We start from the raw sequence: 27,281 nt of genomic DNA on the forward strand, positions 1-27,281 counted from the left end.
ACAATGCATGGGATCACCACACCAGGAGGGGCTACAGGAAGCATTTTTCTGAAGCAGTGCTGCATCTAACACATTGTCCCTGCAGATGTCCAACATCCCCACAGATGTCCAACCAGCCCTGCCCCAATGCACAGTGTATGTCACATGTTACACATACAGTACAATCTGCTTTACGCAGAAACAAGGAACATGGCCTGATCACCGCAGGACTGCTGACTTTAGTGACAACCTGGGGGAAGCATGTTAACCTTACTAAGTTTGTACAATACATACAAAACACCAGTTATAAATGTTGACCTTATGCAGTCAGTTATTTACAAAATTCATTTTTATGTACAAAATAAGTCACTATAATTTCAGATTCCTTTTCATATTCAGTGTACAAGCTACCATAAAACAGTGCTATAATCAATACACCATGACACATAATTTAGGGACTATTTATAAATTTGTGTTTCCCTTATTTAAAGTGATACTGCTGTTAAAGACACAGTAAAAAAGAAGAGGAAAAAAAACCTCCACGTTTTGGAAAATAACAGAGATGAAAATGGAACTTTCATGCCTTGAAAAGTAACAGTGCTTTCTAAGCATTATTTTAATACAATTCATTACAAAGTGTTTTTTCTATTGGGAATATTTGTTTCTCTCCTCTTCTTGTTAAATTACTGCTAGTCAATCCAGCCATATCCTACAGAACTTTAGTTTCCACTGTTCCTGGATAGGATTAAATACAGTACATTATTGCTAACTGTCCCCACAACAAAACCTACATCTTTCAAGTGCAAAGCAAGATACTTGTGTTTTTTAATAAGGCACAGAATAGCCAGTATTTCCAGTGTAACACAGAATCCCTATCAGTTTTATACACTGCAAATGTTCATATAAAATTTCAATCTTTCAAAGGTTTGAACTGTTTCCTGAATCCAAGTCTCTTCTGGTATCTGAAGCCGAGTAGACAAGTAGCGGTAGGGAAGCTGACTGTGAGACATCAGGTATTTGGGAACAGCTGCTTTGTAATGGAGGAGATTCAACAAAATCACTCCTAGGAGTTATTCTAGAAGTAATGGAAAAGAAAATACAGGGACTCAATTTTAAGCACAGTGCATTACATTGGAAAAAATATTATGATTTCATTACTAGAAATGTATTTAAGCTATATTATTTTCAAGAGAATGCAGTACAGTTCTGTACATTTTGCCAAGCTCAGGGTCACCACTGCTCTTTTTCAGACTTACCACCTCTCAGAATGATTACTGAGAATATACTGATTCTTCAGAGAGAAGAAATAGAAAACTTACCAGAAAAAGAATTCATGGTCATACACATAAACATGCAAAAGACTGAGTTCAGGAGACGTACCTTCCTTCAGCTGTTCTCTTCATACTCTCACCCAAGCTACTCAGGTGACATGTGCTATCTGCTTTATTTCTTTTTTCCACCTGCTCCACGGTGAGTTTAGAACCAGATAACATTTGATCTCCACTGTTTTCACCTTCGTCGACTCTTTGGACTGATGTTCCATCCGCCTCTACCTCTTTCTCAGATGTCTCTGGAGAGGTTTTAATTTCTGCAACGGTTTCCTGGCTTAAGTAATCATGATTAGTGATTGCTACTGCAGACGTTCCATGATTTGTTGTCCCACCGGTGCTGGTCCCCATTGACTTCGAAATGACTTTCAGTCTGTGTGAGGTTGATTTGTAGTGCTTCTTTTTATGCTTAACTTTGGAATTATGCCTCAAGAAAAATTCACATGATTCTTGCAGCACTCTTCGACTTTCACTGATCGGACTGAAAGAAAATACAAGTGTGTAACTGGATGAAGGGGATAATCCTAGACAGAGTGTAATATAGCTTTGTACACAAACCCATAAAAGAATAGCAATCAGTGATGCAGTCTGAGCTGGATGCTAATAAACATGAGATAAAAAAAAAAAAAGTGAAAAAAAGAGGGGAAAAAAGCCCTGATCATAATGGCTCCAAAGTAATGATGTCTGTGGAACAATTAAATAAAGCAGATTTGTACATTTCTTACTTCTGTAAGCAGGTCCAATGGCTTCAGTTGATTAATCATCTCAGACAGGAAAGCAGGATTAGCTCATAAGCAGCTGTATTACGAAATTAACTTTATGTAAAGTAAACCTTGTTTAAGTGAAAAAAAGGTAAGCATTATAAAACTCACTTCGGTATTTTTAAATTCTTATAGCTTAAAGCAGTTAACATCTGAAACACATGAAAAATTATACAGGAAATGGAAAAAGAGGGGAGAAGGAAAGGAAGCTATAAGATCACCATGAAGGAATGCAGATGTAAAATAAAAGGAGCTTAAGGACTGCTGCCTTGGGAAATCCAAAGAGAAAGATCTAAACCCACAGCATAATTTATGAGTAATACAGATACTTTAAAAGAAATCATCAAGGAATAAAAAGGAATGGAAAAAATGACAACTACTAGAAATGGGCATGACATTTATAATCTGTTTAAATCCACAGATCGAAATTAAATAAATTAAGTAATAAAACTGAATTATTCTGTTTCAGAAAAATAATAAGGAACAATAGACTAATATAATAAAAGTGATACTAAGGAGGGTTCAATGAAAATGAATTTTAAAATAAGACAAGCCTGGCAGAGGAGAAAAGCAGAGGATGTTATTATGACAGTAAACACAGCTAAGCACTGTGCTACTGAAGCATCCAGAACACGTGAAAGGATCTAAATTGACAGCTGAAATTATCTTCCCCCATGTGAGTGGAAATCAGAGATGCAGTAGTCAATGCTGAACAACAATATGTCTTCTGCTTTACGAAAGAGAGCAAATCAGCAGAGGAAAATATTTTCTATTTTCTGAAAATGTCGAAAAGTCACTGCATATGTAAAACTTCCAAAAACTCTAATGGAATTTTGCTGATGCCCATATGCAGCATTTAGAAAGGGTCGAAGGAGAACATTTTGATTGCCTGAGCTATATTTAAAGAGATATGCCAGAATTCCACCTTATTTGAAGGTATATACTTAAAAAAACAGGAATAAAAAAAACGGTTCTTACTCTCTTTTGCGGTTTCTGTTGAAGAAATTGGCCCATTCAGAACAGGTCTTTTTACTTCCCACCCAGAAGACTGGAGATATGCCAACAATCAATGTCAGCAAATATTTCATCAGAAACAAAAATATTTCTGGTCTTGCTAGTGCCTTTGCCTAGAAGATAACAAAGTTGAATAAATGCAAAGAAGAAAATACACTTGTTGATTTACTTTTTTACGCACAGAAAACAAAATAAATGATGTAAAAGAGACCTTCTCCTTACGGCTGCTGGTCTTTGTTGAGGCTTGTACCGAAGACAAATGTTAGACATGTACAGTCAAGCCAGACCTGGTTAATGTCTACAGCTGAATACACACAGAGAAGATTAGTCAGAAGGAATTTATTTTTTTTTTAACTTGAAAGGAAAGATAATTTGGAGGGTAACAGTATTAGTAACCATGTTCTTCAGAGATAGCTTGTATGTGTAAGATTTCTCCCTTCAACTTAAAAGAAACAGTACGTGGATGAGTTGGGAGCTAATCAGATTACACAGCATATTCAAGGAACCGCAGGGAAATAAAGAGTAGTTTTTTGTTTATTTCAAAATTAATCCACTTATTTGCAGAACTGGATCATAGGAGCAGAGATATTTAACTCAGAGATTATTATCTTCTGCTCCCATGCTGCAAATTTAATTTACATTACCTAACCTATCTGCCTGTCCCATCTATGAAAGTCACTATTTCTGTTAGCCAGGTAACATTAGCTACTTAAGCTGAAGTTTGGTTTTATTTGGTTTTGATCAGGCCAATATAATGAAAGTCTTCAAGCTTGCTCACGTAAACCAAGGCTGAGCATGCCACTTTAATCTACTCCACAGTTAGCATGCGCTGTTTATTACAGGGACAGATCCCATTAAGTCTATCTGTGTAACATTCTCTGTTGCTATTTACTCTTTTCAATAGGTTAATTATAGGCTGAGAATACATGCTCTCTGTTATTATGTCAAGCTGTTATAAGTAGGTAAGCACTAAGAAACAAAATGTGCTTTTTTTTAAAGCATCAAATCCTTGTTTTTATCTTGTATATTTTGTAATTTTGAACCGTTAAGGTTTATACAGAGCCCAATGAAGACAAAGTGCACTTATTAAGAACAGTAATGGAACCAAAGTAATAAAGAAGTCTGTAAGCTTTGCTACTCTCAGTTTATACTAACTTCAGTACATAGGATACAGAGGATGCTTAAGAATGTAGAAGGATCAAGCCTTATCATTCCATAATACCTGTGCTTATATTCCGCTTTTTAATGATAGTTTATTGCAGTAAAAACACAGATGGTAAGTTCAAAGCAATGAAAGATGACATGAGACACTTGCATTTCTCCTAATGATGTTGTCATCTTTTATATTTGTTCTTAATGGAAAGAAACCACAAATTACTTGCAATTGCAGGGAGTTTTATGTACTTACAAGAGATTTAATCCATAGAGAGTACTGAACATGGGCAGATTTACTTTAAAAGCCTTTCCAAGGAAGTTGGTGTTTTAAGAGTCAAATGTTAAATACAAACACTTCTGCACTTTAAAGTGCTGTTGGGTTGTTTTTCTTTTTTTGTTTGCTCTTTGTTTGGTTGGTTGTTTTTTAAGATTTCTTCATATACTGAAAATCAGCCTGCAAATGACAGCTATCATGGGAAAAATATACTGGAAATTTGCTTGGTAATTTCAAGTGGTTTACACTTCTACATTTCAAAGACAAAAAAAAAAAAAAGGACAAGAGTGATTTAAAATCTGTGGTTATAAGCAACAAAATCCCAGTTAGACTTTCTCAATCTTCAAGAATCATCATTTCAGCTTCAACTGAAATTGATAAAAATTCACCTTAAGTGCTTTGATACTGAGCTAGGTACCCAAACAACGAGCAACTACTTTTAGGTACACATACTATGAAGAATGACCCTCCTCCCAGCATGAACTTTGTTGGGACTGGTCTTGTTCAACATCTTTGTCGCTGACATGGACAGTGGGATTGAGTGCGCCCTCAGCAAGTTTGCCGATGACACCAAGCTGTGTGGTTCAGTTGATACGCTAGAGGGAAGGAATGCCATCCAGAGGGACCTTGACACGCTTGTGAGGTGGTGATGCCAACCTCATGAAGTTTAACCATGACAAGTGCAAGGTCCTGCACCTGGGTTGGAGCAATTCCAGGCACAGCTACAGGTTGGGCAGAGAAGAGATTCAGAGCAGCCCTGGGAGAAGGACTTGGGGGTGTTGGTCGATGAGAAACTGAACATGAGCCAACTTCAGTGTGCACTCACAGCCCAGAAAGCCAACTGTATCCTGGGCTGCATCAAAAGGAGCGTGACCAGCAGGTCGAAGGAGGTGATCCTGCCCCTCTACTCTGCTCTTGTGAGACCTCACTTGGAGTATTGTGTGCAGTTCTGGTGTCCTCAACATAAAAAGGACACGGAAGTGCTGGAACAAGTCCAGAGAAGGGCCACGAGGATGATCAGGGGACTGGAGCACCTCCCGTATGAAGACAGGCTGAGAAAGTTGGGGCTGTTCAGCCTGGAGAAGAGAAGGCTGAGTGGAGACCTCATAGCAGCCTTCCAGTGTCTGAAGGGGGGCTATAAGTGTAGTGGGGAGAGACTCTTCACTAGGGACTGTAGTGAAAGGACAAGGGGTAATGGGTTAAAACTTCAACAGGGGAAGTTTAGATTGGATATAAGGAAGAAGTTCCTTATTGTAAGGGTGGTGAGGCACTGGAATGGGTGGCCCAGGGAAGCTGTGAATGCTCCATTCCTGGCAGTGTTTAAGGCCAGGCTGGATAAAGTCTTAGGTGACACGGTTTAGCGTGAGGTGTCCCTGCCCATGGCAGGGGGGTTGGAACTAGATGATCTTAAGGTCCTTTCCAACCCTAACTATTCTATGATTCTATGATTCTATAAATTCAAATACCTTAAAGATCATATATTCCCTTTAGATTAAGTTGGAGTTAACTGCCCTGTGCTATCAATTTGATTAACAAAAACTTTCAAAGCAGAAGTTTCACACCACCAATTTTCACTTAAAAAGCAACTAATCACCGCATGCTCTTGAACTGATTTACTAATTGCACAGCAGATATAGTAATATATAATGGGCTTTGTTAATTAACTTTTCATTATAATTCATAAAGGAAACTGCTACTTGCCTGATAAGGACAAGGAATATGGTACTGGTCACAGTGGTCAAACACCCAAGTCGTTTCCCAGATCTTCCGGTTCACCAGTTCATAGACATAACATCCAAGAAGTGCTACAAGTGGCACCAAGTATAAACCACTAAAAACTCCAATTCGGATCATAAATTTCTTTAGCTTCTCCTGGTTTCTGCCATCATGCTGAATGACTTGCCGCACATGATTTAAAGAAATAATACCAGCTAAAAGAAGAGAGAGACCGAAAAAGACACAAAGGCACAACGGCAAAAGCACAAAGTACAAAGAGGCATCCAGATCGTAGAGACCCACAAAACAAACTCCACTGATATTGTCCCCTTCAACTTTGTTCATTGCAAGGAGCATAATGGTTAGAAAACCAGGTATTCCCCATGCAACCGCATGGAACCACATGGCCTTTTGTGCAATAGCTTCACAGCTCCATTTTCTTCCTGCTGCAAGGAACCAAGTGATTGTAAGAATCACCCACCATATAGTTCCTGCCATAGTGAAAAAATACAAAACCATGAAAAGGACAGTACAGGCTTTGTTTTGGGAGCCAAGAACAACTGTTTCACCGATTTCTAACTTATCATCTGCCTCATTACAGGCAGTTTTGTTCCCAAGTAAAAATCCAATAAAGTACATTAGAGAGACTATGCTGTAACAGACAGAGTAATATATGATCGGCCTCTCTGGGTACCTAAACCTTTTAACATCAATCAGGAAAGTCAGGAAAGTAAAAAGCGTAGCACAAAGACAAAAGATTGAAACTATTCCAATGAAGCTTTTTGCAACATCCAATTCATAGTTTTTGAAGTACATATTGGGACATGGGGGTGCGCACTGATCAATTCCTAGAAACTTGTAGCCTTGTCCATTGGTAGTGTGTAGGTGTCGTGGACACCAGAATCCATAATCCCTTCGGGTCTGGCCTGGGGTCTTCTGGGTTCCATGTATGTTTGTGGTTACAGCAGCAGTGGCAGGAACAGTTTCATCACAATTGACTAGTCTACATAAACAAACAGAAGAGGAAATATCTTAATACTCCTCATTCTTAACTGCAATTATTTCTTAGAAATATGAAAAAAATCTGATTCTAAGCACCTTTAAATTTTGTAGATAATGCAAAATGTGCATTACATTAAAAACTCAAGTGGTATTTAGAAAAACAGACTTAAAATACTTTCAGTTTAGAAGACTATTCAAGCACAGCTATTCAACTGTTGTTTTATTGCTTATGAAACTACTCAAATTTCAATTGTTCTTTTAGAGTCTTAAATTCTACTAAACTTTCATATATGTATATAAAAAAATTCCCAGCAGGGTTTTTTTAACTCTGGATAACAATAGAGTTCTGGAGACTGATGTTGTCAAAATGCAAGCCTCAGTCAAGGAATAAAGAAAGAAGGCCGACAGTATGCAGTATATGATTATAATTTTTGTGTTTTAGTATTATTTCATTGTTGACAACAATAAAACTACCTAACTGAAAAAGACAAAAGCAGAATAGATAAGCACTGTAAAAAATTATCACTATTTTAGCAATAGTGTTCATCTAAAAATTGCTTAAGACTCAACTGCTCAAGGGTTTGAACACAATATGTGACCTTTTATATGGTTAATACAGTACCAGCAGTGTTGAACATATCTTCAAACTAGCTTAGGTAGTTATAACTCAAACAGGTATGCATTTACTCAAAACTGGGTTTATATTTATATGCTTTCCAAGTTTAAGCATATATTTAAAAAGAACAAGTTTTGCATTTTAACTTTTAAAGTAAATTTCTGTTATCTCAAAACATTTTTTGTGAAATGCTATTATAGGAGTCCTTCAATGTTAGTTTGCAAGCTTGGCTTAAGCTAAACACCCCTTCAGTTCTTTGTTTCCCCTGCGTTATTGTGCTGTCTAAATAAATCCAGACTAATCATTAAGAGAACTGATTCTGTAGCAGATTCTTTCATTAACCAAGGGCTGGACCATTATGCATGGAAACGGTGCAAGTTTTATTCACCCATGTCTTCCTAGGCATTATGTATGTCTGTAAGAATACAGAAGTAGGGATCTGAGGATTGCAGTTACTGACCATCCTCTCACAAGCTCCTCTTCAACGGGCTCCAGCAGCAGGATCTCTGCTGTGGTAAGAACATCCTGCATCACCTGGATTTCTTGCAGGCGTGTCGTGGTTTAAGCCCAGCCAGTAACTCAGAACCATGCAGACAATAGTTCACTCCCCAACCTCCACTTCCTCCCCCCGCTCCCAGAGGGATGGGGAGGAGAATCAAAAGAATGTAACTCCCACAGGTTGAGACAAGAACAGTTTAGTAACTAAAGTATAACACAAACCACTGCTGCTGCCACCAATAATAATAATGATAAAGGAAATAACAAGGGAAGAGAATACAACGGCTCACCACCCACCGACAGATACCCAGCCTGACCCAAACAGTGATCTAGCCCTTCCAGATAACTGACCCCAGTTTATATACCAGGCATGACGTGCTGTGGTATGGAATACCCCTTTGGCTAGTTTGGGTCAGGTGTCCTCTCTCTGCTTCCTCTCAACTTCCCCTCCTCCCTGGAAGAGCATGAGACTCAGAAAGTCCTTGGTCAGAGTAAACATTACTGAGCAACAACTAAAAACATCCGTGTTATCAGCACTGTTCCCATGTTGAAAGTCAAAAACACAGCACTGCACCAGCTACTAAGACTGAGAAAAATGACTGCTGCTGCTGAACCCAGGTCAAGGTGCTTGGGGAGACATTTCACATACAAACAGAGCAGGTTCATTGTCAGTAAATGCTAGCAATAATAGAATAATCTAAAGCTGCAGTAATTACTGCAAAACGTATTTTAATTTTAAATGTCATTTGAAAGATACATTGAGTAACTGGCTTCAATTGTAATTTTCCTAATTTTTCAAAACAATTCTTGAAGACATTTGCTGCGCTGAGTAGCACTACTGTTGCATAAATGCTCACACTAGATGGGAAAAGCTGATGTCTCCTTGTTTTAAAATCCCACAATCTTCCTGCAGAACTAAGGAAAATGGCATTAATGCCATCTATCGTACTCACTCTGGTACAGATTTCTACCCCAATACAGATTTCTACCAGAGATCATGGCACAGAATTACTGATCCAGCTCTCTCTCAGCCCTATCACAGATTAGCAACTGCACAGGGGTTAGAAAAATGATTTGAATTTCCACTTTCTGCTCCTTTCCTGTAGTTCTTGACCTGATGTGTGTTAAAAAACAACCCAACCACTACTACCATTTGGCCTTAATAATTTATCTGCAGTTGAATGTCAGAATCCCAAAAGATTACAAGGGAACGTATTCAGTGGTTTCCATTTAATATATATCTTTTCCCCAAATGTAGTATTAACTGTCTTCTCTCTGGAAGACATATGTGAACATCTCTGAGAAAAGTGGAATTTTTAAAAAAGGGACTTTTGGCAGGCAGTACAGGAAAAGCAACATGAGACTGAATTTGCACATTTAAGTAGTTAGGAGTAAGATAAGACTTCTATGACTAAACGCTGTGTCCATTCAACTACAGAATATTTTCTATTTAATTATTTTATGAGCAGTTATTTATAAAATCCCCATGAAGTAAGTATGATCACCCTTAGTTCAGAGATCAGAAACGAAAGCAAAATATATTCTGTAACATTTATTATAACAAATTTTATGAAAATTATACTAAAAAAACTTCTTTTTGCAGGGATCTGAATACTGAAAAGTACTGCTGCAGAAATTTGTTGTAAGAAAGTCACAAGCAGGAAATGCAGGTGATCATTTGAATAAAACAGGTTTTAATTAGGAAATAGCCCTATGCATAAGCACTGCAGGGTCACCAAAGACGAGGAAGCTACAGCAAGGTAGTGATATTTAACATTCTACCTGAGATTTTCAACTTAGCCTAGGTCAATTGAAAACATCGCCCCCACTCCCTGTCAATGTGAAAAATACCCTACCTGGCACATTCCAGCTCTTCAGGCCATGTGATTCCAAAAGTGTCCATCAACTGCTTACAATCAGAATATACTTTCTCACAGAGGCTTCGACAAGGGTGAATCACATGAACTTGCTCTAGGCAGGCAGGGACAAAGGCTTTGCACAGAAATGTGTGGAAGTCTGGTGAACAGTGAAGATTCATAAGTGGAAAAAAAGGCTACAGGGAAGAAAAAGGCTTTGGTTAGTAATTTTAAAAAGATAATTCAAGTGGTCAAAACTAACTTTCATCACTAAGGATCACATTTGTTCCCCTGTAGGTTTGAAAAGATAACAGAATATAGTGCTTGTTCAGCAGTTGTGAAAGAGTAAAACCCAGTGACCTGAGCAGTGAGAAGCTCTGTTAACACTTCTAGCCTTGCCCTGGGATCTTGGCCAATCTCTAACTACTCAAACCTGATTTTTTACCATTTGACAATATTAGAAACTTGAACGATATTATGAAAGGCTAAGATGTTTTAAAAACAGAGGGAAACACTAAGTCCCTACATTCACCAGTCAGCTTCTAAATGAGATTTTTTAAAAGTGCTCCTGTCCCTGTAGTTCCTGTTAGATTACATTTTCAGTCTAAGTGGTGTGTTGCACTCATCGTCTTCTCTCATGCCAGAGAGGTTTGGGTTTCTTTGATTAGTAAGGTCTAAATATCATTATTCTTCACTTCTGAAACACTGCATTTCAAAATTTGACATGACTGATGAATGTTCTGACTAGAGAATTCACAAAATGATATTTAATGCAACTTGCCCCTTCCTCCTCCCCCCGAGTTAATTCAATCTATTGCTGACAAGACAGGCTTTTAAGGTAAAAAGACAATCTTCCTTCTCTACAATTTACCAACTTTGTTATTAGGGAAAACTATTTTAGCTGAAATACTACTGTGTATCAGACAAACCAGAAGCTGTCAGACATTTTTGCAAGTGCTGAACTGCTGTAAGGGCAGCTCATTGAAGGAAGCAAGTGATGACATGCTAACAGCATGGCCAGCCATGCTCCTGTGCTTCTAAGTGGGCTGTATGTCCAAAGCAGCAGGGCCAGCAGAAGGAAGCAGGAATGCTGGGGGGCTGCGTAAGCAAGCCCTTGTGTCAGCGAGCACAAGCAGAAATTAAACTGAAGGAGCCAACCATGTGTTGGTGATCTGCTGGAGGGCACATGGACCAACAGATCAGCTAGGGCCAGGAGGTGCCAGGCACTGCCAGGACAGACAGCACATATATGGTGCACTGCCATTTGGCCCATGTAAAAGCTCTGGGGTGGCAGACTAGGGGAATGCGCAGAAAAGGCTTGCTCCTCCACTCACCGAGGTGCAGAGACTGCCCAGGGAAAGGGAGGGAACACAGAGCAGCTGCAGGGATGTGTGCTGAAGGGATCCAGCCCCACTGGTTCTTGAATAAGCCCCAGCCTTCAGATCCATTGCAGGCTGCTGTTCACTGTCCTGTCTGCCATACCAGACACATGTTCCTGAGCCAGCTCATGAAAGTAAAACAAGCTCGTTCCCCGAGGGAACCAACCCACAGCTGAGGTGAAAGCCACCTGCAGGGTCACATCAGCCTTTGAAGTTCTTTTTAATTTTTTTTTTTAAGTTTTAGAGAACAATCAACCATTGGAATAATCTCCCCAGGGAAGTGGTGGATTCCCCAACATTGAACACTTTTAAGGTTCAGCCACAGAGGGCGCTGGGACATCTAGTCTAAGGCATGCTTTGCCAAGCAAGGCTGGACCAGATGATCCTTGAGGTCCCTTCCAACCTGGCATTCTAAGATTCGACAAAGTACATGTTTTGAAGAACTGCTTCTGGTATTTCAGGAAACAGGAATCTCCGTATCATACCTAAATAGTCAATTTCATGCATCAGGAAAACTGGAATAGTATTTAACACACTTTTAAATGTTCCGATAAACAGGGACAGTGTGTGAAGTTTTCAAAGTAGGCAAAGTTTTTACTAAGATTTTTATTTAGGAAGATTTTTATTTACTTCTTTGCCATTAACAGCTACATAAATCAAATATTCAAAGAAGGACTGGTAAGGGAAGGACTAACTTCTGAGTCCTGAATAGCATTCTTACTTTTGCCAGCTTTTAAGAAACCCAAGTATATACATACACACACACACACACCCCCACACACCCCCCTACAGCCAAAGAGCAAGTTTTACTGCATGCCAAGCACGTATTTTAAAATAAAAGACATTGATAAATAAATTTCCCCCTCCAAAATGGAATACCTACAAATCCTCAGGGGACTTTTGCAGTAAGCACAGGAATGTGCAGGGAGGGGTGAAAGGAGAAGATAAGGCAGAGCAAGAATAACTTTAAAATGCTTTATGAAAAACAAACAAAAAAAAATGTTGGCACTATCCTGCAGAGCACTCTGGCTGCATCTGCAGATGCATCACAGCAGGCGCACAGAGGTCTGATCCTGTCTCTCTGGATGTCTGCTCTGGAGCTGCTTTTGCAGGAACCAAGACTTGAAATATTTTATGACAAGGAGAGTAGTATAACATGCTCCAGTTCCATCAGTCAGATTAATTCCTAAATACTGCATGGTTAAGATGAAAATAACAGTGAAGAGTTAACTCCAAATGAATGAAATGACCTCTGCATAATTATGATGCTTGTGTTCAATTAAATGTTATTTGTTCCAATGGTTAGCTTATGTTAGGTCTGTTCTTCCTGGCACTTAGGATAAAAGGAAGATAACAGCCTCGGTGATCACATACAGCGTTCACTTTTGAAATTCAGTCTTATAGAAATTGTCTTGATTTTTTTTTTACTTTTTTCCTTTCTGTGTCCCACAAAGTTTATCTCAGTTGATAGAAAATAATTTTCCAGAGCAAGTTTTGGGGTGCCAGGCAAGAACTTCTGCAGCCACAGGTAAAACAGCAACATTTCCTCAACAAAGTAAGAATTTAAAAAAAAAAAAAAAGTATTTTGATAAGCAACAATTTTTTAAATTGAGTTTTCCAACATAGCTATTAAGGTTACATATTGCAGGCTCACCCCCTTGATACAGCAAATAAGTATAACAAAAGTGATATCTGGTGGAGAAAGACATAAACCCACCCTTTACCATTCTAACTATGGCATGTTGTCACTGGCTAAACACTGTTGTTTAACAATCTATTTTATTTAAATGCAAAACTGTGTGAACAGCTAAATACAAAAATGTGATATTTTAGGAAGAAACCTATGCTCAGCCTGTAATGTAATCAGAGTAGAAATCCATGGACCTGGCTGCCAAGAGTACTTGTTCTTACAGTATTTCTTTCAGCTTGCTAACAATATTTACCTTCTGACACATGAAAGTATAAACATAAGAAGCAGGAAGTTTCATGTTCTGAAGACACAAGCAGACCTTCTGAGTCAGACCAAACTCAGACTGCATTTAGCTGGTCACCCCATTCTCACCCCAGCTGGTGAGAAGTGGGACATAGCAAAACAAGCTGACATCCCGTCCAGTTCCCTGCAACCAGTGGTTTAGGAAATCAGCTGCAGGTTATACCACCACTGTGTTGAAAAGACACCGACAAACTTCCTTTCTGCCTAGAACATATCTAATCTCTTTTTCAATCATTTACACTTATACCCTTTGCAAATACTACAGCAGTAAGTTAGACTGCATAATTTAATCAGGCACTGCTGAGAAAGGAGCACATTATTGTAACTCCTGGTTTTGCAACCTCATTTGTCTTCTGACAAACGGCTAACAGATTACTCTTTACTTTTTCCATGTCATTTTGCCATCCTGATAAACCTTAGCATAATAAGGTTTTAAATTTTTATTTCTATTCCTTTCCTAATATACTTTGCCTTCTATCTGCCTTGACTACAGTTGAACACTGACCACACATTTTCGCAGTGACAAAGACTCTTTCTGAGTGACAGTAACTAATATAATAATAACCCCCTCCTTGAATAGCACTGTATTTATTAACAATAAATGATTAATAAATTTACAGTAACAGACTTGCACACGACTACTGTCCCATAAGTGTCACTCCAGAACTGAAGTACAACCTCAAAACCTAAATCAGTGTATTCTACATATACACTTTCATATCTGATACTTAGGAAATATGGCTGCTGTCAACTATGGTGTATATAAGCAGTCTCAAAAGAACAGGCAGCAATTGCTCTTCATACTCAGAGAGAATACTAACAATCTTCATAGTATCTTTATCCACTTCTATAATGACAATCTGTTTCAATTAAAAACGGTGACACAAATATGGCATGGTTGATTTAATCCTACACTACTGTTTCAATAGAGTTATTCTGGACTGGATGGAAATGAGATTAGCATCATACCCAGAGAGATTAATGCCTTCGCACAATTACTAGATGGGATAGCAAGGGTGGTAATTTGCTCTTAGCCACAGTGAATCAGCTGCCAAGAATCTCCAACTTCTAATTCATGCACAATTAAATAATAATAAATAAATGTCCTAACACATGGAACTAAACGAAGGATGAAATGCTCAAGTTCCATTACATTCAAAGCAAGGTTGAGAAAAAAAACAGGGTCTTCCTATTGGAAGTTACATTGACAGATTTAGCTCAAAGGCAAGTTAAAGACACTTTTAAGCTGGTATGTAAGGATTTAGAAACTATTTTGCAGGAGGCTAAGGCAGTTTAGATGTCAGCATCTTGTTGCTACATGTCTGTTAGAAGTTGTTATTTAACAGCAGAGCTGCAAAACAGAAATGTGACTGTAGCTCATGAACATTAGCACAATGTCAAGCATCCTTTAAACTACCAGCAAAGATGGTAGGAACTAATTTGGAGTCCCACATACTCTGTGTCACCACCTGAGCTTGTTTAGTAATTGACTACTGCTGCCAGCTGCCAGTATCAGTTATAATCTGTGTTTTCTAAACTCAGCTAAAATATCATGGGTAACTCCTCTACAACGAAAGAGTTTTCAGGACTAAAATTCACTGATAAGAGTAAAATATTTTAGGTATGAACATATGCAAACTTAATATGCATCATTAGTGCAGCCTAATTTGACAGAGGTAAAAGCATTCAAAACACACATTCAAATTTTAATAAGCCGCTTTTAAACAAACCAGCATTACTTTCTGTAGCTTTCACAACACAATTAAGACAAATGCAGTCACAACTGATTTAAAAGCTTGTCAAACATATTTTAAACATAATCAGCTTAGTGTTTACAGAGATAAGAATAAAACCTTTTGTCAGAGTAGAAAGTAGGTTATCACCTTGGCTTAAAAGACACAATAGTTTAAATTTCCTACACAAGGACAATCTGGAGTTCAAGGAGCTGATGGAAAAAGAAGAGAATTAAAAAATGTAGTAAACAAGCAAGTGGATCAAATGATATTGTTCTGCAACGGAAGCTGTTTGCAAAGATATGAGCTTTCATCTTTGTTCTTCGACTAAACAGCAAAGGGCATTTGGATTTTCAAAGGGCTCCAAACAAAGCGTGGGGACAGCTTCACTTGCAGCAGCTGGTAAACTGAACCGTTCCCAGTTGCCTGCTCCTCCCATGGTTGTACAGCTGTGGGAGCCGACAACTGGTCAGCATCTGAAGCATCATCCTTTAGGACAAGCCCAAGAATGCTGTGCTGTAAACGCCAGTGGCATCAGGGACTGATGCCTGTGCAGCACAGACTCAATCGGCCAGAAACTTCATCACCCACCTAAAGTGAAACTAGTGAAGCATTCTGTCAGATACCAGGTGGAGCAAGTGCTCAGTGAGCTGAATGAGCCATCACACGAACGGTCAATACATCTGCAACAAAATCACCAGTGTATTTGCAAGCTCTTGGCCGTCATTCACCCCTACACACAATATAGACTTTGATACATATACATATACATATATATATATATAAATATACATACTCAGGTCTGAACCTTCATACTAGCTATTCAAAGTTGATGAGAATATTAATCATAAATCCAGCCAGGGTAAGGACAAGGCACATGGGGAAGGTTTTCAAAGGTCAGTAGGCAACAAGGCACTCATGCACCTTAAAACCAAACAAACTGACAAGCAAACACTCCGCTGACACCACAACTAGGCACTAAACTTGTCATTGCCATTATACAGATACATACACAGAAAGATAAAACAGTAAAATATTTTGCTTTTTACCTCTATGGGTTCCAGGCTGTTTTGCATTAACTAGCAACTACAAAAATTCTTTCTGTAGTAAAACAACTTAGTTCCACTTTTTCACTCTAAATGAAGTGTGAAATAAAAATACCAATGTTCTTATCTTTTTTAACTAAAGCAAAGGTTAGAAACAATATAACCAAGAATATTACACCTCACTAAGAAGCTGTTCTGAAGTAAACTAAAGTAGTACCCCAATACTTTCCAAAAATAGCTTATTAGCAAAATTCATGGCCTTTTGTGGTTCTAACCTAAATTATAGCTCAACCTAAATTATAGATATTCCAACCTCTGCAATTTACAGTCCAAAGCAACTGAGAGAGTTTTCCCAAGCATTACAAAACTGAACTATTTATACACAGTTTTAAAGTATATATGGTTTTATCTCTATATATACTATACAAAGCATAAAAAGACAAACAAATGTAAGTTATCTCTATGTATACTATACAAAGCATAAAAAGACAGACAAATGCAAGTTAACTGCAGGCTCTCAAACACCCAATGTCTGGACAGAGCTTCATTACATCTGGACTGTAGTAACAGAACCACCTAAAAAAAATCATGTATTTGCCATGTATTACAGGAGTAAATGGATTCATTACTGAACTTCTTGTGTAGAATACAATCTAGAAGATAACCAGTAATGCTGTTGAAAGACTGACTGCTACCTATAAAAAAGATCCTCATTTGAAGGGAATTCCAGCAGAATTAGTTATTGCTCTGGTTCCAAAAGTCAGACCAGATTCATGTTTCCCTGTCTTCTTAAGTGTAGGGACTCACTTCAACATAACAGCACCACCCAAGTTCCCAGAGTAGCAGCCCTGCACCATGCTTTCTTCCTTGCCTACTTCATGAACAAATTAAATCAGGAGAATCTCAGTCATAACAGGATCAATCTTCCCAAGTAATCTTCTGCAACAGCAAGTAAAGCAATCAAGAGCCAGATCCACAAAGGGGACTGGCTATTGGAACAGAAATTTCTGATGTGTAACTTCCAGGCACTTCATAAAGTCCTCACAGCAGTTTCCCTACCTGATGTCCACACCCAGAGGCACCCAAGAATGACATTCACAGAATTCAGGAAGCAGAGATAACCTCACAGCCAGAAGAAAATGCTCAACTAAAACTAACACCAAACTCTGAGGCAGTGTTTATACAACAGACTACTACTCAGAATGCTCAGGTATCCACATTCAGACACCTCTTTTACCAGTCTATGAATACCAGAGCTCTCAGCGCCCTTTACCATGACAGTTAGTGGGATGGCAAGAAAGCCAATTCTGTGGCTTTCTGAAACAGCTGAAAAAACCTTCTGAAATAACTCTGCAGAGACCAGCACTAGCCCATACAGGTGCTGTTTCTACATGGCTGCTGATCCTGTTACAAGTCCACCCAGGAACACAGTTATATGGCACAACACCTTTGCTCAAAGCTGACTTTATCAGACCCAAGGAAGCTCTGCAAGGAGCCACACTGTTGCTTCCATCAAGCTTCCCACTCCACGCAGACCTGGGCTAGCCATGCTATTGGTTAGGTGGGGATAGAGACATTGTACAGAAGTTGGAAAATCTCCCGCGTTATGAAGTTAATTCCCATGCTAATGGGGAATAATAACCTGCCACCCTCAGCATCCCAAATCCAACACAATTTAAAGTAACTGCATCCAGTGGTTTCTTGCCCATATCTTGTAAAAATGAAACATAGCTTGCCTCATGGTCAGCCAAGCAGTGTGACAGTGTCTCAAGATATGACCAACTGGAAATAACTGAAATCAGAAGACAGAGATAAGAACTGCAGGTGGTCAGGTAGATAATTGCAGCTTCATGGGCTTCAACTCAGTCATCAGACTTGTGCATGCCCAGCTGACATCTCCTACATCACAACAAAGTGAATGGATTAGTTAAAGTTACAAATATTAGTATTTTTAGCAATTTTCATGTAGTGCAGTATCAAATGCTTTCCTGAACTTCAAACAGACTGGCTTAATCCCTAGAAAATCTGCACAAGTTTCTTCCATCATGCACACAAGTTGTTGAAAAAGAGGACAGGATCTTCTGAATGAATTCTTGGTAACACAGGGACGCAGAGCAACACAAGTCAGACAGCACTAGAAACAAACAACCCAAGAGTCTGAGCCACAAACCAGAGACAGCTAAAAAACTGGACAGGAAAATTGGATGGCAACCTCTGTTTCATATGTGTTTGGGAAACTTTCACCATGTAGCCAACCTCCTATATACTTAGCATTCACCATGTGCCATAACTTTTGATTCAGAGTAATTTTCTGTAAAATCACTGCTTCTGGAAAGATCAGTGTGTACACAAAATGGAAAACCAGCCTTCATTTCTTTAGCTATCACCTTGACTGTAGCTTGAAAACATAACATTATCATTATTACTAATAATCATTATTATTCAGAGTAGATCATTATTGTGATAGGAAAACAAGTACTTAAGATATAAAAGATACACATAAAATCCTTTCTTGACGAAAAAAAAAAAAAAAAAAGAAGGGGGATTCCTAAGTGTGGGAAATGGTTTTTATCTTCTGCAGGTATATTTTATTCTGTGGCATTTTTGTTCAGTTATTTTTAATAAAGACAAAAATGTCTAAAACAATTATAACCTGAGTAGTTATAGATTTTTGCTCTGTAGACATACGTACTCAAATTACTTTTATTTACTAACTTTTATTTACTCTTAATTTTTATTTATTCTGAGACACAAGCAAACCTGAAAGGCAAGAAAGCAATAAGCAACTCACTTTTAGATAAAAACAAAGAAATAAAGAAATACATAAATTCCTGATTCTAAAAGATGGATGAGGCAGCTGTTAAGGAAGGAAGCTAATTCCTTTACCCCATTACTTTATGATCACCTCTTTCTCCTTTCTCCAAATGCAAGATATCCAAATATAAGGAAGGGTTCTCTCAAAGCTAGTGATGTTACTACAGGAGCCTCTTTCTGCATGAACTACCTCCCACAGTCTCTCCTCCACCTCTTCAAAATCTTCACCCAAATCCTTGACACCTTAAACACTCCGCCTCATCTTGCTAGCAAAATCAAAGAATCAAAGAAGAGGCAGTTTCCCAACAGTTCATTGCTTGCTGTAGCACAGCAGTAACTTAGCATACTCAGTGGGACAATCTGGTGTGAGCTTTCACCCATCCCTCACAGGAGCCAGCCTAAACAGAAGCAAGTACATCCCCAGCATCTCCATCACACTGCAGAAATCTTCATCCATGAGAAGCTGGGGGCTGTAGGGAGCTCACAAAACATGTTATTGTACTCTAGCCACACAGGCAGTCAAGGACTCACATTTGGTTTCCCTTTCTTTCACAGATTCCTCTGATAAGGAGGTGGACGGATGTACCCTCCTCTTTATATAACACATATGCAAAGGCACCTCTTCCTTCTCCCCTTCCCCCAGCATCTCATCCCTAGAGTGCTGCAGGCAAAAGGAAGCACACACAACTAGGCTGGGGGTTCACCCTGAGGTAATGCTGCAGCACCATGCAGCTGAGGTGGCACTGAGGAAGACAGAGAAACAACACTGTGCAAGTAATCACTGACAGATCCATCAAAGACATGGAAAAAGACTAGAGCAGCTTTAGGCCCACCCTGCTGCCCAACTGGTAAAGCATCAGGAGGTTTTAGACATGACAGGGGTGGCAATTTCTGAAAGACAAACAAGTTGCTGTTGCCAGAGCTGCCATGGGCCAATGCACTGCATGTGAATGGCTAATGACATGCATGAACCCAAACAATCTGCTAAATCATAGACAGCAGAGGGAAAACAGTGTGGGCCACCTGTACACAACGGTATACAATTTTGCCCTCTTGTCTACTATTCAAGAGGAGACAATGTGAAGAGTGACCTTTGAAATTACGGCCACCACATCACCCTCAGCAGATTTGTCTTCCCTAACCTGATTTGCTACTGACCAGGTGAAGTTCAGGAAGTTCCACAGGGCAACAGCTACTCCTTAAAAACATGGAAATGATCTTGAAATCACACTTTTTTACAACTGAAAGCTTTGTACCCACTGCTGGCTTTCTCCAACTCCAAGGATGATGTGTTCCAAAAAGTCGACCCAGTCTCCAAGCCCTAACTGCCTCCTATCAATGAAGGCAAAGCAGTTCTAAGTAGCTCTGTCCATGTTTTCCTTCTCTATATAAACAGCTTTAGGGATGGTTGTATGACTCCATTCACAAGTGTTCTCCTGGAGTAGGCTACAGCTACAAGACTAAGCCCATCACATACTTACGGTGCCTTGTGCTCAGCAAACAATACGAGTGTAGAGAAGAGGGGGGAGCCAAGGCATGGTCTGTACAATGAGACTTAAACTACCAATGCTTGCAGCTACATAGGAACACTAGACAGGGCACTGTGGAAGGGACAGTAATCTGCAGGAGAGCCACAAGATACCACAAAGCTTTCCAGAAAGGTCTGCTGTTGAGAAAGACCTCGCCTTCCACAGGCCAGCTCTGGACCTCATGCACAGCAGGACTGGCTTAAATTTAGTCCAGAGTGAAACTCCTCAATCTCATGCCGTGAGTGGGTGTATTACTCTTCATCAAGCATGCATTACTTTGGATCGCTCTGAATTCCAAGCAGTATCCTTTCAGAACAGGGAGCAAGGCAGTATGATTCACATTATCGAGTAGATGAGAAATGCTTTTCAGACAAAGCAGCGCTAGGTTTTGCAGATGACCAATACCCTTAAAGCCAACGTAATAGGATTACACACATTCACCTGCCTGGTTTCAGCAAATCTGCACAAGCTCGTAACACTTCATGAAGCGCCTCAGTACTACAGGTAACAAACACTTTTTTTAGTGGCTGTAATTTAGTGTACACACAGGAGTCAGCAAAGATGGTTTACAAATGTGTTGCCGTAAGAACCACTATAAGAACCAACACTGACTTGTGTTTCTTTGGAACACCAGAGTGCAAAAATAAAACCACCAATTTTTATGGTATCATACAGAATGACACAGATGGGTATAATTCATATTGTTTTGACCCTCTGGCCAAGCGTTTCTACATTCAACATAGTGATGTTCAAACCAGAACTATTCTTGTCCAACTATTTCTAGAGACCCAGCACAGAAGTCAGTCGCACTGCTTTGTATTTCCCTTGATCCATATGAAGCATATATAAAAAAATTAATTTGGCATTTGCAAACTTTCATTAACAAGCATCAATGTAGGCCTTTCAGCACTAAAATCTTTTGTAATCACCACTTCCTTCTGGTAAGCTAGAAAAGTTACCTTAGTTTGTACTGAGTAACATATATGTACCGCCTGCAGCCTTTACCTCTTCTTATACAAGCCTTGCCTGGCTGTTAGTACCAGTGATACATAGTAAAGAAACAGCAGAAAATGTTACAAGCAAAATATGAACTAAAGAACCCTTCCTGCTTGCTCCATTGGGTCAACGTCCACACCTCTGCACCCTTTCTGCGTCTTAGGCTCTGAGGCAGCAGCAGGGACAAAACCTAACTCGAGGCAGATAAAGAATACTGGTGGGTTTTTTTTCTAGCTGAAGCTGTAGAGGTTTCAGTAAATTCACACCTATACTATTTTGCAGAGCAACTCAGTAACAACCTTCTACACAAAACTGTACTTATTTCCCAAAACTCTCAACCTACAGAAGGTGGGCAGCTTCCTCCTCCCTGTGTGCATACATACATACACACACACACACACACTTATTTAGCTTGCCAGACACAGCTCTCCCGTTTTTGGACATCGATATTGAATTAATAGTAGATTTATATTTAGTGGAAGCAAATTAAGTGATTACTTTCAAATTTTAACTTACAGGACTTCAGTATTAAACTTTTGAGGGTGGTACTTAATCCACTTCAAACTGGTTTTGTTAGTTTAAACCAACCCTAGTTCTCCTATAATTTCTCCCACTGCTGCAGCCAGTTGCACTGAACTCTCCACAGACATGCACACATGTATTCTGGCACACAGTCACAAACTCAGAAGTGAACGGAAAACTCACTACCAAATCATTTTTCCAGTCTGAGGTACTTTATTGTTCTCCATGGGATGTGTTCCAGTGGTTTGTATAGTCTGCTTTAAAACTCGTTGGCAAGCCTTTTGCCTTTGTAATTCTACAGGCCCATAGATCTTACCCACATCAGGAAGTCTTAAGGGCTTGCCTACAGTGAACACATTCCAGAACCGGAGCAGAACAGATCAAGAGATACGAAAAAAAAAGTTACAACACAGTGATATTCGCTGCCTTGCGGAATAATGCCTTATATTGACAACTTAGCCCAGTATAGGTAAAAGTAGAAGCTACTTTGGAATTAGAAGTGACTTGATTTCGCGGATGACCACGAGGGGGAGTTACAGCTATTTAAGTATAGCTGTAATAGACCATCTATCCCGCTGTGCCCATCTATTTTCCTGCCCCAACAAACCTCAGGTCTTCAACGTCCCTGCCTGAGCTAGTAGCAACATGAGCAGTGTTACTGTTAAACTGCTTGAAGATACAGCTACATTGAGCATCTGCAAACAATCAGATTCCATTGTCATGCATCTGTTCAGATAACATACACAAAACTTCACACCGCAAAGCCACATGATTTTACCATCTGTTGTATAAACAAAACTAATCCAAATCTAAAGTAAAACTCAAGTAGCCTAAACACAATCTGCCAAGTTGACAGCTGCAAAAAAAACCAAAACAAACAAACAAACAAACAACAGGGAGAATGAGGGAGCAAGGAGAAATCTGGAAACTACGAATTTTCTATTGCAGAGAGTAAGAGCCCAGCGCAGCTATCATCACTAGCCAGAACATAAGATTGAGTTAATCTTTTTTTCTTTCCAGTTTTAATCAGTCCAGTGTTCCAGTTTCCAGCACATCATTATGAAGAGTTGATACATGAGGGAGAAATGCAAGACCACAGGTAGCTGAATTCCTGGAGGACAACCACTGTGTGAGACAGTGGCTCCACATACATCCTCTCCTGGAGGATTACTATGAAGATACCACCCCAGAAATGCCAATTTAACACCTTTCCAGACAGCAGAGCAACTGTACAAAAGCCTTCATGCTCCAGCAGATGGAAAGCACAGCTCTTCTGGATATACAAGACGACCCACAGCAGAACACACCTGTAGAGCCTTAAGAGCAGGACACAGAGTTATAACAGTTTTGGAGAGTGAACTTCACCTGCATGTGAGATTTATGCCCTTAACAAAGGTTTGCTATTTCTGGGAGTTAACACTCCAAATAAGTAACGGGAAGAAGTTTTGAGAGGAGACAGGAGCAGAAAACAGGACTAACATTAAGGCTCTTTCTGCACAAAGTACTTGGATTTCTTGAAGGCATTTCCACCACATGCCCTGTGATTGCATGATTAAGCAGCTTACTCCAAGTCAGCTAACATAAAGTGAGGAAAATATTACAAGCGTTAATCTCAAAACCCAGTGCTTACATACTAAAACCATGCCCAGTCTTGAAAACAGGCTGTGGCGAGGGGAGGCAGAAGAACAAGATGGAATTAGAAAACAAAGCCTTTAAGCATTCCTATCAAAGATCAAAAGAACGAAGTTTTAACCAACATACTATTAAAATTCTTTCTTTGTTATGAACAAGGTTTGGACCTCCAATTACCGAAAAATTCAAGCTCTTATAACACCTGAAGTCTCCTCCACCCCCCAGTCCACTGCCTCTTTATGGCTGCAAGGTGAAATTAAACACTACTCCAGAAATCAATAGTTCCTCCTCCCCTGAAGCCACACCAAATCCCCCCTCTGCAAAAAAGCGGGACCTTTTGACAATCCTAAGGCAGCTCCCTGTTACAATCAACTAGGGACAAACTATACCGGCACCATTACCAAATGCCATGTAGAATACACATCAAAACGTATAAGGAATGCTGGTACATACTGGTCTCCCTCAGAAAAAAAGGGTCCTGCAATGAACCACCAAAACTTATCATATTAACTCCAATCTAACCACTAGCAACAGATTCAACACTGGCTACATAAGAATGGAAAGCAACTTCCTTACCCTTTCATCAGTAAAGCAAATGTCTTAAAAATTCAGTTTGACCCAGCAGTCAATCAGCACTGCTGAATCACAAACAGAGGCAGGCAGATCAGCACACAGACACATGAGGTAGTTTAGAAATGTCTGCACAACACTAGAGTAGTGAGGTATAACAAATTAGAGGCCAGAGAGTGGCAATGACAGGAGACTAGGAAGTAAATGATACAGGGTAAGGAAATCAAAACCTAATAAACACTGTTGTTCCACACAACCACTCAGTCAGTTGGCTGAGTAGTGATCAACTGCTGCAGTGGTCAGAGGTGGTTATAAGGGAGACAGGATGGGGGGATAAAAAAGGGAAAGCAACAAAACTTCTCATTACCACTCAGATTTTATGAAGTAGCTGTATGAGAACAGGTAAACCACAAACCCCTTCCAGAAGACATGCAGTAGGCACAAGCTACTTGACAGTTCAGAAAAGTCAGTTGTAGCAATCTAATAAAAATGGCTCTGTGGCATCTGCTGTAACAGCAGCATGACTGGAAGGCACAAATACTAACAAAAGCTGGCTCAACAGTTGCAAAGACACACCAAGTAAGAACCAGCAGCACACCTGATGAGATGAAAGTGGCAGACGCTGTAGAAAGCATTCCTGACAAACAAGGACTTGATAAGGCACTGCACAGAGCTTACAACGGAAGCTTATAAGCTTGCCTTCCAATTTTAAAGCCCACAATTTATCTGAGACCTGCAGCTGAATTCAGTTGCTTGTGTACAGGTGTCTTGACATTTGATACCAGAATTTCCCATACACTTACACCAGGCTGGCAAACACAATTCGAGACCAAATCCTGTGCTGTTCCAGGCTGGCAGCTAGAGGCCAACCAGGGAATCCTGACTATGCCAAGCAACACTAAAAGAATGCTTTGGTAACTGAACCAAGCTCCTCCTCCAAGATCAGTAAAAAATATGCAAATAAGATTTTAACAACAGTAGCCACCTCCAATACAATCTCTAATTTTATTTATTTTTTAACCAGAAACTTCTTAATTTTCAACTCACTTGTTTCACTCTGCACAGGACAAGATAATAAGCTTTTCAAGATCTGTGTTAATATGTTCCCCCTCCTCTTACCACTGAAAAGCCACTATTAAAACAGGTTTAAAACTTGTTTTACAAGCCTCTCACCCAGAGAGGCTCTGGCCCTTTTGTTTCTATCAGCAAAGCTTTTCCACAAGGTGGCATATTCTCAAGGGAGCCACGTTACAATCAGTTCAAGTAAGAAAAGTGTTTGCTTTCAGCTTAAAAACCCTCCAACTTTCAGTCAGAAGTTTCAGCATCCAGTCAGAAGACAACAGAAGGCAAAGCCACAATGGAGAATGGGCCAATAATAAGTTTAAGTACCTCTCTCCTTAGTAGATATAAACCGAGAGAGGAACAAAGAGCAACTTATAAACATTATTTTTGCACTACGCAAGTTCAGATGGGCCACAATATATAAGCCATGACCCTAGAGAATTTCAAGAACTGCCCTGTGTATCAGTGAGGTGCTATACATAATCAGCTCTGCCAAAGAGCTCTGAATAGCCACATTACTGTGCTACACCTATTCCACTCCAACACTGGACCCAAAGTGGGGTGGGGGTGCCTTATAGCTCATAACGTTTTAAAGAAACACCTAGTCACTAAACATTATCTGCCTTGGCATTCTGTTCAACAGGCATCACAAAACATTTCTCAATGACAAAAAGGTTGTTTCACAGTGTAATATTTACATACTACAGTAGGGACAGGGGAACTTACCTCCATTTGGAAAGCAGCCGTGTCCTGATCATAGTGTCCCATGATGTTTGGAAAAAAAGTCATATTGTAAGGCATTCCTGAACATCTGGAAATAGTAATTGGCTCACATGTGAACAAACTGTGCCCTCTCACCAGAGTTAGAAGTAAACTGCAAGTCACAGAGAACACAAGTACTCCCATTTTGTCAGGACCTCCAGCTTCAGCGCATAGCTCTGTTCAGGAGTTAGACAGACCAGCTTGGCACAAGGATAAAAATACACATCTTCCTTTGCTGGTTCCAGCGCAAGACAAAGACGTGGGCAACTAGGCAGACGACAGACTCCTCACTGCTGCTTTAGGCATCTCCCCATTTCGGCTGGCCGCGGTTTTATTAAATCCCCCTCCTCCTCCAGCCTGCAAGCTGCAGAAGCAGGAAGAGACAGGGCTAATCATTAACAGCAGAAACAACCCGACCGCGACCACCCGTCCGAAGGCCGAAGGCGGTCTCCACAAAGGCCGGCAGGAGAGGGCAGCTCCCGCCGGTCCCTCCCCGGTCCCGCAGCACTCCCCGGTCCCGCAGCCCCCCCCGGTCCCGCAGCCCCCCCGGCCTCACACACCCTGCAGGGGCAGCAGCACGGCGCTGCCCGCGCTCCCGCCGCCTCGCCCACAGGGAGCGGTGAGCTCGGCCGCCGCTCCCGCCCGGGCCCCGCAGCCACCGCTGCTCCCAACGCCCCGCTGTCGGCGCTCGGTTCCCAGCCCCGCCCTGGGAAGCGGCGCCCGCGGGGCCGGGCGGGACCCGACCGAGAAGTCGGCCCAGGAGCCGGGGCTCGCCGGGCGCGGCCTCGGCGCCGCATCCCCGCCACGCCCGGGCCGCGCCCCCGCCGCCCCCTCACCAGGACCCGCCTCCCAGGGTATGCTTCACCGCTGGCGCATGCCCCGGGGCGCCGAGGAGGAGCCGCCGCTCTCCGGGCCGGGCCGAGGGGTGCCGGCGCTGCCCCCTCCCCAGCGCACTCACCCGCGCCCCGCCGGAGCGGCCCCTCCCCACCGCCTCCGCTGCGAAGGCCGCAGCCGCCCAGCGACATCGACAGGATCCGGCGGCGG

The 27,281-nt window shown here is 40.6% G+C and overlaps 1 protein-coding gene across 4 annotated transcripts; it reads right to left on the reverse strand.

Moving 5' to 3' along the window:
- Nucleotides 1-829: 829 nt before the first annotated feature.
- On the reverse strand, nucleotides 830-27,281 carry FZD6 (frizzled class receptor 6). 4 transcript variants are annotated; one of them, XM_062627258.1, is made up of 7 exons: nucleotides 27,196-27,281; nucleotides 26,202-26,601; nucleotides 10,200-10,396; nucleotides 6,213-7,230; nucleotides 3,047-3,195; nucleotides 1,360-1,788; nucleotides 830-1,054 (listed from the first exon to the last, which is right to left on the reverse strand). In XM_062627258.1, the coding sequence occupies exons 2-7, from the start codon at nucleotides 26,379-26,381 to the stop codon at nucleotides 898-900; spliced, it is 2,130 nt and encodes a 709-aa protein (XP_062483242.1). In that variant the 5' UTR covers nucleotides 26,382-26,601; nucleotides 27,196-27,281; the 3' UTR covers nucleotides 830-897. The 4 variants fall into 4 exon arrangements, with proteins under 4 accessions (XP_062483242.1, XP_062483243.1, XP_062483244.1 ...); XM_062627259.1 differs by lacking the exon at nucleotides 27,196-27,281 and adding an exon at nucleotides 19,696-19,825 and having other exon boundaries at nucleotides 26,202-26,329; XM_062627261.1 differs by lacking the exons at nucleotides 830-1,054; nucleotides 27,196-27,281 and adding an exon at nucleotides 2,033-2,071 and having other exon boundaries at nucleotides 1,676-1,788; nucleotides 26,202-26,721.

Source organism: Pezoporus occidentalis, unplaced genomic scaffold (assembly GCF_034315485.1).
Source record: "Pezoporus occidentalis ecotype Australia unplaced genomic scaffold, CSIRO_AGI_Poc_V1 ctg3, whole genome shotgun sequence".
NCBI lineage: Eukaryota > Metazoa > Chordata > Aves > Psittaciformes > Psittacidae > Pezoporus > Pezoporus occidentalis.